Source organism: Histoplasma capsulatum (assembly GCF_000150115.1).
Source record: "Histoplasma capsulatum G186AR genomic scaffold supercont2.4, whole genome shotgun sequence".
In the NCBI taxonomy this organism is placed as follows: Eukaryota; Fungi; Ascomycota; class Eurotiomycetes; order Onygenales; family Ajellomycetaceae; genus Histoplasma; species Histoplasma capsulatum.
Window position 1 is genome coordinate 2,540,031 of NW_025544804.1, and position 12,299 is coordinate 2,552,329.

Below are 12,299 nucleotides of genomic sequence, written 5' to 3' on the forward strand. Positions count from 1 at the left end.
TTTGGGGTATTAGCCAGCCGAAATAGAGATAAATGCAAGGAAGAAGGGTCTTAGTTCCCCCCACATTGTGTGTAAGTGCCTCATGTGTTGATATCGTCTACGGACATACATAGTAGTTAACGGTGACGTCGTGGGTGAAGTCGTGCTGACTACGCAACTTTCGCACGTTTCCAACTAAGTACTTGGTAACATTGCATCTCACGATAAGTCAGATACCCTTCACGCAACTACAAACTTGGCCATATACCAGGGGTATATGCGGTCTCTGGATAAACTCACTTTCTTCGACGATGATATAACGGATCGCGACCGTGGCGTCTTCCAGCGTTCCTATGCGAGCTCTGCTACCCGGCCGACCCCCGGCGAAGCTCCAAGCCCTGAGCATCGCGCTGTGGAGCAATATTCGCATTGTTGTAAGTACTCATTTTGCGGGGAAACTGGAATTTGCTCCTGAATAGTATATTTTACGAGGGACGGAATTCGCTGACGTTTTGTTTGCGTGCTTGTTTCTAGTCCTACATCACCGGCCATGCTCTAGTTATCCTCAGTGGACCGCACAAGCTTTTACAGACCATCTATCTCGATGACGCAGAACCGTCTGACTCTGTCTTGATCGACGAAGCTTCTGGAAGAATTGCAGTCGCTGGAGGGCCGGATATTTCTATCTTTAAGCCTTGTTGTGTTGGCGATAATACTTGGAAAGTTAGGGCATTCTCTTCATTACTAGTTTTCATCTTGGATAACGTTATGAGGGAACCTTCGTTTAAAAAATCTGAGCAATTGCTGACTGACATGCCATTTAGTGGAGCCTATGCCACAAACTTCGCGCCCCGAACGATGATGAGCGGATAAATGTGCTGTCATGGGGCGCTGGGGATGAGCTCCTGGCTGGTAGTTCGCGCCTCGTTTTATGGCTCCTCACAGATGAGCCGCAGATCATCTGGACGAAAAGCGTCGCAAACCCGGTGAAGTTTGCGCAATTCTCCCATGACGCTAGTTTGATTGCCTCGACGGGTCAATACGATCGTCTGGTCAAGCTATGGAGACGGCTCACATTCAGTACCGAGGAAGTCCGGTTTGAAGTCTCCTACCTCCCCCACCCGGACGTTGTAACAAGCATGCACTGGCGGCAGACGCATCATCCGGAACAGACTATGGACAATATTTTTTATACGATATGCGCGGACAATAAGATTCGGGTTTGGGCTCCCATGGATCGGACATGCTCCAAGTCAGCGCTACAGCTTTGGGCGGAGGTTGATATGAATGATGCAATTCAGCCGAGACAGCCTCATAACAGCGAGTTTGCAAAAAGGAGATATGGGTTCATAATTGACGGGAGAGATTTTTCCGCTGCTACGGAACGTGCGGTACAGTTAGGGGCTGCAATGGACCAGGATAATCGAGCTCTTGAACATCTTGTTGAAGTGGCAACTAAGAGTCCGGAGGTGTGTATCATCATGGATGACAGAGGACACATGTCTGCATGGGGTCTTGAGAATGTCGGATGCAAAGCCCGGTCACCAGCGAGTGTGTTTAATATAACGCATGTTGAAGGGCTGCATCTTTCTTTTGCTTCCGGCATTCCACCGAGCGACGATTATGCTCAATTTTACGGCTTTGCTGGTGGATTATCTGAAGAATCGTTTACGATTTTAGTCCATTACTTTGACGGGAGGATAGAGTGGCTTGACTCGAAGGTGGAGGTGTTATTTGACCCATCTCCGCGAAAGCAACGGTTGACTTCAAGAGCCGTCTGGTCTGGACATACGGGCTCCATCAAGAAGATCGTACGTAATGCCAGTGGGAAAATTCTAGTTTCGCGTACCGACGACAATAAGGCAATGATCTGGCGACAAAAAGCTTCTAGTTCGGGCCCTGTTCTCGTTCGGCAGAGCTCTCTCTACTCCGATCTGCACATACATCGTACATGTCTGATTGGAGAGGGGAAATTCCTGATCAACCTACACCACCACAGCATTTCACTTTGGGATACCCGTTCGTTCTACGCAGAGAGGATAGCAACATGTGATTTTGGGTTGACGTCCAAACCACTCTGTGTTCTACTTATACCGACTATCGAGACGAATGCCTCAACAGTGTACGTGGCAGCTATTGCTGCCGATATGACTGGAGTCGCTTGGGAAATTGACCTTCCACAGGAGCACGCCGTTGTGAATGGGGCGAATGGATTCCATCGTCCTCATATGCGCCAATTTTGTAAATTTAGCCTTGGTGTGGATGAAGACATAGCGTATATCTTGCCAATTGACCCGGCAGGTTCTTCTATGATGATTTCAGGTTTCCTCGACCTTTTCGCAACTGACATAGCTCTGACTTATACGTATGGCGGGAGAGTTAGGACTTGGACTGCGAAGGTCGATAAACAAAATGAAAAAATTGACTGGCTGCTAACTTCTACAGTTGAGACTGGGATATGTAATCCATCACTCGCCAGTGGCGCCTCAATGCGCAAAGCAGCTATCATCGACCAAGATCGAACGCGTCTCACTATATGGGATACCTATGGGGCTCAGTTGGAGTTTGAAGAGAAGTTTCCTCAACATGATATCATCAAGGATTTGGATTGGACGTCAACACCGCATACACAATCCATATTGTCTGTTGGATTCCCCCACAAAGTCGTTCTCATGTCTCAGCTACGATATGACTACCTCGATGCTGGACCATCGTGGACGCAGATTAGAGAAATCTCGATCCGGGATCTAACACCTCATCCGATTGGTGATTCCTGTTGGCTCGGCAACGGTAATCTTGTCGTTGGGTCTGGCAATCAACTGTTCGTCTATGACAAGCATATTGAACTCAGTAACCGATTGGTTGCCAATCTTCGACTTCCAGCGCGGCAGATATATGTGGATCTCTTTGGCGTTGTCAGTCGTTTGAATGGTACTCTACCAGTGTTTCATCCGCAGTTTTTGTCACAGTGCATACTTTCCGGGAAGTCAAATCTAGTGCATCTAATCCTCACAAGTCTCTATCGAAAGCTTATTTTTTATACTGAGGGAGATGAACTTGATGGATTCTTGGATATCCCGCTCGAAGATATCTATCAAAATGAAGATGTAAGTGTCTGTGTCTAGTTTTCCATTTGTTTATTTGCGGATGAAATCTGACGGCTGGCAACCCTAGGCCATGAAAAAGGTCCACTGGAAAGAAATGCCTTCGTCGTATGGCGATTTCACCACTGATTGTGAATCCTCTGTTGTGGACGAGACGCTGGGAACCGCACTAAATGAAAATTTAATGCGAGTTGCACTGCCTCAATTAACAAGTACCGAACAATTCCGCCTTGTAAACATCATTGAGTGTGTAGCAACCGTCGATAAACATCGACGGTCAATGGACGATAATGCTGCGCGGTATCTACTATTCTTCCGCCAACATGTGTTACGGAGGAGCCAAGGACTTCCTGAGCAACCTACTGTTTCATGGCGGGAAATTGTATGGGCGTTACACAGCGACAGTCATGAAATCCTCGTAGATCTCGTCTCTAGACAATATCAGGGAAAAATGCTTTGGGAGCATGCGAAAGAGAGTGGGATTTTCATGTGGATAACAGATTTAAATTGTTTGGTGAGTAATGAATGGTTTCATTTTCATTTTTTTTCTTTTAGGGGGCACCTTCGTCTAACTTTTTATTGCGCCTCTTAGCGAGCTCAACTCGAAGTCGTTGCACGCAATGAATATACCAAAAGCGACGAAAAGAATCCCATCGACTGTAGTCTTTATTATCTGGCACTTAGAAAGAAGAGTGTCCTACAGGGCCTTTGGCGAATGGCAGGCTGGAATCGTGAACAGTCTGCCACCCAACGATTATTGAGCAATAATTTTAATGAGCCGAGGTGGAAAACGGCGGCACTCAAAAACGCGTATGCATTGCTCGGAAAACGGAGATTTCGTAAGGACACTATTCATATCTTCAATACCTTCCAGAATAATATTGGGAACTAGCTTACTAACCAAAAAAAATATTTGATATATGAATAGCGTACGCTGCTGCTTTCTTTCTACTGGCAGACCACTTGCGTGATGCTGTTTATGTGTGTATGAATCAACTGCAAGATGTGCAGTTGGCTGTAGCGATTGCACGGGCCTACGAGGGAGATGATGGACCGGTTCTTAAGGAGATTCTAGAGGAAAGAGTTCTTGTAGACGCTGCTTCCGAGGGTAACCGATGGATGGCTACGTGGGCATTTTGGTTGCTGAATCGACGAGATATAGCTGTACGGACATTGATTGTAAGTCTGGCAATTATTGCCCCTAAGAAAGAAACAATTATATGCAACCGGGAAACGCGTCAACTAACTATCGTGACCGCAAAGTCGCCCATTGAAACCCTCATCCTATCCACTCCATCCTCCCCCACCAGCCCAGGCACAATTACCCTACGGGCAAAATCATACCTTTCCCACGACCCAGCTCTGGTCATCCTTTACAAACAACTCCGCGATAAGACCTTGCAGACGCTGAAAGGTGCGTCCAAAGTCCCTGCAAGAGACGAATGGGAATTCGTCCTGCGCAACGCTCGGTTGTATGACCGTATGGGCTGCGACCTACTGGGCCTCAACCTTGTGCGCGAATGGGAGTTCCTTAAACCTCCCCCACCTCCCAAGAAAAATCAACCTACACCCCTATCACTTACGCCGCCGGATCTAAGGAAATTGCTGAAGAGGAGAGGCAGTCTAGTTGTGGCTGATATGCCCACTTCACCATCGCTTCAGGAAGAGTTAAAACATCCCATTTCTCCGCACAGTGGAAAGCGCGAAGCACGGACTATGTTTGAGGAGCCAGATCCAAACTCTTTGTTGGATAGTTTTGGTTTTTAATTAACTAATTTCTTATTTAGAGGTATCATCTTGTTGAGGGATCAGCTCAAGGGTTTTATTGGGTTTCCGTGGTGCATTGGCAACGGCGGCGGGTTTTATCATTTAGACACCCATATCTCTTCCCGTTTTACAGGTACACTTAATTTTTTCCTGCTGGCCATATGTGTATGTATACGTATATTCATGTAATTGTAATTGTCTTCATTCATCAAGGATGTTATCTTTGTTGCTGGTGATCTGTATTTATGGCGTCATTCGCCGTCTCCGCTCAAAACCGCATTAGTAATCTGTCTCCGCACCTTTGTCATTCTCCTCGTTGATCAACATCAGCCGATCTTCCCGCTGAATCGATATAAATCTCTCTATATATACATAAATATCTCTTGCACAATGGCGGTCCAGATCGACATTGGGGTTAGTGCTTCATCGGACTGTTATAACACATATCTTCGACGAGCCCGACGCTGTGGATATCCGTAGTGCTCTCCGGGATTTATCATTCCTTCGTGCGCAAGGTAGCTTTTTTCTTTTCTTTTTTTTTTGGGCGCTCCAGACCAAAAAAGAAAGGCCATGTCAGGTCCAGCACTGTCAGACCACGAGCATCCGGAAAGCCACAGTTCCCAGTCTCAGTTCCTAGGCTTAAGGTCGTCAAGCTACCGTTCAGAAACGCACATGGAACAAGACAGCAACCATGAAGATGCTGACCCAACCTACCACGACCAGCGAGACCATGGTCAGTTTCCTCATGACTCCGGCGCAGACGGATTGCGAAACACGAGGACTTCGGCGCAGAGCTTCACCGCCCGCTCCCTCCTCATGGGCCTCGCTATCGGCACCCTTATCACTTTCTCCAACACGTACTTCGGCCTTCAGACTGGCTGGATCAGTACGATGGCCATGCCCTCATCACTAATAGGATTTGCGGCCTTTAAAGCCCTTTCCCGACATCTCTCATTCCCATTTACCCCAATAGAAAACGTTCTGATCCAGACGGTTGCTGGCGCTGTAGGGTCAATGCCACTGGGTTGTGGATTTGTGGGCGTTATACCGTCTATGGAGTTCCTGCTGAGAGATGGCCCTGATGGGGAACGAGGAGCCGATGACGGACAGGGCGAAGGGGGCCCATTGAAGCTTCCGTTTGGGAAATTGGTTGTTTGGAGTTTGGGGGTTTGTTTGTTCGGGGTTGTGTTTGCGGTGCCATTACGGAAGGAGGTTATTATTAGGGAAAAGCTGAAGTTTCCAAGCGGGACAGCGACGGCGTTGATGATTAGGGTGCTTCACGGTGGTGGGCAGACAGAGGAGAAGGGAGAAACCGTGGGAATCACTGGCGAATGGAGGAGAAGGTCCAGGCCAGACTCCGGGAATGAACAAGAAAGGACCACATTGCTAGCTCGTGAGGAGCGGGAGGACCCTTCGCATTCGATCTCAAGACTGGCGCATGCTGAGCGGGATGGGAGGAAAGACTGGAAGGCGAAAATTAAATTGTTGACATACGCGTTTGGGATATCCGCATCATATGTAAAGGCCATCCAATTCGACTTCTCCTGATATGGATTACTGATATCCTCCCTAGACACTCGCTTCTTATTTTATCCCACAGCTTCGCGATCTCCCTATTTTCGGGTTTTCGCTTGCGAGCCATTGGCTGTGGACGCTAAATCTTTCCCCAGCATACATCGGCCAGGGCATAATAATGGGCCCCTCTACGTCGCTGCATATGTTGGCTGGTGCGATTCTGGGATGGGGGATACTTTCTCCACTTGCCAAGCATCGAGGATGGGCTCCCGGTCCCGTCGATAGCTGGGAAGATGGTAGCAAAGCATGGATTGTATGGGTCTCGCTTGCTATCATGCTCGCAGACTCGATCATCAACCTTGGCTGGCTCATTCTCCGGCCATTTACCACCTACGGGCCACTTCTTCTACACACCATCACGCGGAAAGATTTCTGGGTCGGCTGTTTTAGACCTTCTCGCGGTAGAAACAGCTATACCGCCATCCTCCCGCCGCACGATAAGGTCAGCGACAAAGAAGATGCCCCACCATCCGAGCTCGTATCCACCAGCACGGTCCTCATCCTCCTCCCTCTCACTTTAGTACTGAACGTCATATGCATGCACGTCAGCTTCGGCAACCTCATCACCCCCGCCCTAGCAATCCTCGCGACCCTCCTCGCCCTCCTCCTCTCCGTAATGGGCGTCCGCGCCCTTGGCGAAACGGACCTGAACCCCGTTTCCGGCATCAGCAAACTCACCCAGTTGATTTTCGCACTCGCCACCCCAGCGTCGAGCCACACACGCCGCACGGCCGTCGTCACGAACCTCCTTGCAGGTGCCGTATCCGAAGCCGGCGCTCTACAGGCCGGCGACATGATGCAGGATCTAAAAACGGGTCATCTTCTCGGCGCCAGCCCTAAAGCGCAGTTCTACGGCCAGCTGATTGGCAGCCTGTTCGGCGCCGTGGCCTCCGCCGCCGTATACAAATTGTACATCACCGTCTACGACGTGCCCGGCCCCATGTTCCAGGTGCCGACGGCGTACGTGTGGATATTCACCGCACGGCTCGTGACGGGCCAGGGCCTGCCGGAGATGGCGTGGCAGACGGCTACGATTGCCGGCGTGGTGTTTGCGGTCATCACCGTTGTGAGGATCATGGGTGCGAAGCATGGGAAGGACGGGGCCAGCGCACCGTGGCGCCCGTGGATACCAGGCGGCATTGCTGTTGCTGTTGGTATGTATAATGTGCCCTCGTTCACGCTGGCGAGGGCGATTGGTGGCGTTATTGTCTTGTGGTGGGGCTGGGTGGAACGACGACAACAAGAACAACCACGCAGTCAACGGTGGTGGTGGAGGTGGGGATGGTGGTCTTCGGGGAATGGCGCTGTCGATGATGATGACGGCGACGATACAAATGCGTTACCCTCTGGCATACAGCGATCGTCTGCCGTCAAAAGCAACGATGGCAAGCAGCGTGTTGGGAAAGGGATAGGCCGCGATGGCGATTCTGACGGTGGGTCGACGGTGGTGATTCTAGCTTCCGGGCTCATATTGGGGGAGGGTGTGGTGAGTATTATCAATCTGGCCTTGGCCAGCGCTGGAGTTCCACATTTGTGATAGATATGTGCCTGATGTAAATATTTACTAAAGAGATATATATACCCGTCAATGACCTTTTCTTTTTCTTTTCTTTTCTTTTTGCTTTTTCTAATTTCTAGAAGCCTCACACCCTCACTACTTCCATCACCACCAAGAAGGAACAAGATACGGCCGTAACTATATAACTAAGCCAGCCAAACTTCCTGCACACTCACGTTTTATTCATCTGAGGCATGACATTGGAAAACACACACACACACACACACACACACACACACACACATATATATATATATCTATAGAAACAAGCCAGGGAGTAAGAACTGTATTAGGAAAGAAAACCTAGAAAAAAGCTATCTTGTCCATATCCAAGCGGACAAAACGCTGTACTACTATACCAGTACACACACTTCTCGAAAGATCTTTGACTGTCCGAGAATCCCGACACGCGCACACACTTATACACAAAAGTCTTAATTACCTGGGTTCCCCCTCCATGCGTATGTATACTTATACTTGTACTCGTATCGAGGGCAAAGGAGATACATACGTAAATACATACATATATGATTCTGGGACAGGAGAAAAAGAAAATATACGATGAAAAGTAAGAAGTGAAGAAAGGAGAAGAAAAAACAAGAAAATTGTTTTCAAGAAAAGTTCGAAAAAATTATTTCCTCGGGAAGCATCCAAAAAAAAAAGAAAAAAGAAAAAAAACAAGTAACAAAATACAGGGGGTAACGAAGAGGGCAAGGGAGGGCAAGGGGAAGGGAAGAGATCACCGGGGGGCGGGGGGTACGAGGGGCAAGGGGAAAACGTTAAGATAGTTGAGAGGGGAAAATTCGAAAAGTCAAAAGAAAAAAATCCAAGCAAAAAAAGGGACCAGATGTAATCTGGTATCAATTCATAGCCGAGTTGATCGAGAGTATATATGTATAGTAACAAATAGAACACCCCATGATCCTGGTTGGGGTTGTGGAGAGGGGAGGGCTTTTCCTTTCGAATTGATAGACGGCAATGATTTTATTGAATGGAAGAGAAAAAAGTATTGGGGGGGGACCGTTTTTTGAAGATTTTGTTTTCTTTTTTCTCCTCCCCCCTTTCCTTTGTTTTTATTTTTGGGCTTTGCTCTCTCCCAAATTAATTACCTTTCTTTCACAACAGCAAGAACAACGATAAACAACAATAACAGCAAACGAAGAGGGGGCGTCGTTCCTCAGAGACATTACTTATTTCATTCCCTGTTACAGTCGCATTTATTCATTTTCCGGCTTCGCTTGATTCGGAAGAGGTTTTCGCTCAATAGGCCCTGTCGGCATCGGGGGGCTGCGCGATGGCTTTGGTGTTGCGGGCGCCGCTGCTACTGCGGGTGCTGGTGTTGGCGCCGGTGCTGACGCTTGATGTTTTTGCATTGGTGCCCGAGTCTGCACTTGCACTTGCGGTTGCTGCACTGGTGGTTGTGGTTGTGGTTGTTGCTGTTGTTGCGGCAGCATCGGTTGAGCGGGAACACCTGGTGACTGTTGTGAATACCCTCCGAACCCAGCTGTGGCAGATGGCAGTGCAAATTGCTGTTGCTGTTGCCGTTGCTGACCCTGACCTTGTAGCGCTAGTGGTGCGGCATTATTGCCAGGCCTCATAGCAGCGCTGGTGCTATGGCTCCTCCGCCTATGCGCGGACGCAGACATGTGTGGCCTATTCATGCCTCCAGGACCGTAGGGGCCGGGGCTCATGGAGCGCGGCTGAGGGATGCGTCCGGGACCGGGTGAGAGGGAGCGTGGCACCTGCGGGAACCTGGCGGGGGACATTGAACGGCCGCTCTGGTGGTGCGGATGGTTAGGATGGTGCGGGTGCGGATGTGGTGACTGGGGCGGGAATGTGCGGTAGCTGGATTGGGCGGGAGTTGCTGGGGATGCCGGACGGCCGTTTGCAGGCGGTTGGAAGCGGGGGGTCGAGGGCCCGCTTTGGTTGGGGTTGGGCCCGTGGTAGGATATTTGGCTACTCATGGACATGGAGCGGCCACCGTCCGACGGGTAAGAGCCATGATGGTGGCCCATTGGTGGTGGGCCGCGGGGGCCGGGACTACCATGACCACTAGATTGGTTACGGGGACGAGGGCGGACTGGGCGGGACGAAAGGCAGGTTCGTGGGACCACGCCTTGACTAGAACGGTCGAGACGGACGCAGAGAGCCTATTCCGTGAAGTTAGAATTAAAAATATATATGTAAGGAAGAGAAACGGAAATAAATAGAACGTACCCAGCCATCGTCATATTCATGAACAAGACGTACAAGTTGTCCAGCTCTAAGTTCGAGTTCATCCTCCATTGAAGGGGCGAAGTCCAGCTGGACGCGATGAACGTTGGGGGGTCCGGCCGCACCTGCACCTGCACCTGCACCAGCAACTGCAGCAGCTGTGACAGAGTCCATGCTTATGGCGGGACTGTCTGGTGGGGGTGCATCGCTTGCAGGACCTGGGCCGCCGAGTGGTAGTGCTTGGGGCTTGCCATCGTTCAAGCTACGGCGAACAGCAACGGCGCCAACAGCTCCAGCGGCAACGGCAGTGCCTACCGCAGCCACACCGGTACCCATGGTTTCTGGCGTAGGGTTATCGATATCTGAAATGGCAGGCGATGGGATATGGTCATTTGGCCCCATAGGGGCGGGCGTTGCAGGCGTTGGAGGCAATGATGTGGGCGGCGGGCTATCGAATGGATTCACCGGGTCGTTGAAGGGATTGGGATCATTATTGGACATTTTTGGTGGCGGTGCTGGCTTCTCTCCAGTAAGGTTGCGTGCAGCACCAGCTGCAACAACACCAGCGGCAGCTGAGCTAGGGGCAAGACCCCCACCAAATGCATTTCCTGTCGTGGTGGGGCCTGCGCCAAAGTCGGGAGAAAACTGGGTAATCGGTCGAATGTTGAGCTGGGGAGCCGTTGGAGATGTCAAGGTTCGCGTCATCGAGGGAGGATCATAGCTGCCATTCGTAGGACCGGGACCAGAACCTGAACTGGCTGCAGCGCCAAATGGCTTTTCATTATCAAAGCGGGTCAATTCTGCTTTATCCTGTTGCTTCTTTTTCCGGATGAAAAACAACGCAGCGCCTGCAATCAAACCCACGAGCAGGATGATTCCAATTGCCAATCCTGCCTTTGCGCCACCGGACATGCCGCCGGAACCACTGGAGGAGGGGATCGCAGTTGGAGCGTCGGTTCCTGTTTGGCGCAGCTCAAACCCAGTGGGCGAACTGATGGGATCCGCATTGTCCGACGGTGATGTGGCCATAGTAGTTTGGGATGGCTTGCTGGGTTGCGAAGCATTCTTTGTCATCTTGGGTCGCTCAATTGGTGTAGAGGTTGGCGAAGTGCCTTTAGGCGTAGACCTGGGAGAGCCATTCTGCGGATGCCTGGTGGGACGAACCTGTGGGTGCCTCGTGGCTCGAATGGGGGGCCCCACGCCTGGAGTGCGTTGAGTGTAAAACCCACCGATGGGGCCTTCGAAGTCTGGAGGGAGTGTCACAAAAACGACAGGACGTTTCTGTCTCTTGGCCAGTTCCCTGTTGTGGGCGGCGTTGTGTCCATGTTGATGATGAGACATTGTGATGATAGGTGACGTGAGGTTGATATTAATACAACCCCCAGACAGATGTAGGTCGATATACAAAGAATGAAGGGAATGAATGAAACCGACGTAGTTTGCAGCAAACCAGTGCGCGCGAAGGTCGAGGACGTTGGTCAGGGCGAGGACGATCGACGATGGTGTCGATCTATCGAAATAATTACATGAACAAACAAACCGATCGTATGTCTGAAATCGTAAAAAGGAATCAAAAAATCAAAAATCAAACAGAAACCAAAAAGCCCAAGCAGCGAGATGAGATGATTGTCCGTCCGTCCAGGTACAGCAGTCCAAACTTCTCTCGTGGAGGAAGAGCCGTCTGGGGAATGGGGGAATGACTGTGGGAACCTGGCTGGTATGACTCGCGAAGAGCGAGAAGAAAGAAAGACAACGAGCAACCAGGCAAGCAACAAGCAATGAATGAATGAATGAATGAATATTCGAATGGAAAGGAACGTGGGGAGGGAAAGATAGACGGGGCCTTCAAAACGGAGCAGGGGATGGGAGGAGAGAGAGAGAGGAGAGAGAGAGGAGAAGAGAGGACAAGGGACTCAGGCAAGCGACAGGGAAAGCAGGCTGAGCCGGCCAAGCACCGGCTGCTGGCGGGCGAAATGACGAGCAGCATCTTCAAGCGAGGGCCCAACAGTGACGGGAAACGACTCCACAGCCATCGCCATGCCCAATGCTCACACGCTGAGCAATGAGACACGGTCCGGATGGTGGGAGTGCTTCTTTCTTCT

At 50.3% G+C, this 12,299-nt stretch overlaps 4 protein-coding genes across 4 annotated transcripts; 3 read left to right on the forward strand and 1 right to left on the reverse strand.

Annotated features, from left to right (window-relative positions):
* Positions 1–32: 32 nt before the first annotated feature.
* Positions 33–5,076, forward strand: HCBG_03899 (WD domain-containing protein; the record flags this gene model as incomplete). Its single annotated transcript, XM_045430948.1, has 8 exons — positions 33–71; positions 251–413; positions 539–702; positions 804–3,086; positions 3,154–3,597; positions 3,676–3,922; positions 4,012–4,262; positions 4,347–5,076. 8 exons carry the CDS (start codon positions 33–35, stop codon positions 4,848–4,850), a joined length of 4,095 nt encoding a protein of 1,364 aa, XP_045289091.1.
* Positions 5,077–5,420: 344 nt separating this feature from the next.
* HCBG_03900 (oligonucleotide transporter) lies at positions 5,421–6,398 on the forward strand (the record flags this gene model as incomplete). The annotated part of the gene is made up of 1 exon (XM_045430949.1): positions 5,421–6,398. The coding sequence occupies one exon, from the start codon at positions 5,421–5,423 to the stop codon at positions 6,396–6,398; it is 978 nt and encodes a 325-aa protein (XP_045289092.1).
* A 301-nt stretch (positions 6,399–6,699) lies between these two features.
* On the forward strand, positions 6,700–7,962 carry HCBG_03901 (oligonucleotide transporter; the record flags this gene model as incomplete). Its single annotated transcript, XM_045430950.1, has 1 exon — positions 6,700–7,962. The coding sequence occupies one exon, from the start codon at positions 6,700–6,702 to the stop codon at positions 7,960–7,962; it is 1,263 nt and encodes a 420-aa protein (XP_045289093.1).
* Positions 7,963–9,200: 1,238 nt separating this feature from the next.
* On the reverse strand, positions 9,201–11,538 carry HCBG_03902 (uncharacterized protein; the record flags this gene model as incomplete). Its single annotated transcript, XM_045430951.1, has 2 exons — positions 9,201–10,133; positions 10,201–11,538. The coding sequence occupies 2 exons, from the start codon at positions 11,536–11,538 to the stop codon at positions 9,201–9,203; spliced, it is 2,271 nt and encodes a 756-aa protein (XP_045289094.1).
* Positions 11,539–12,299: the final 761 nt, after the last annotated feature.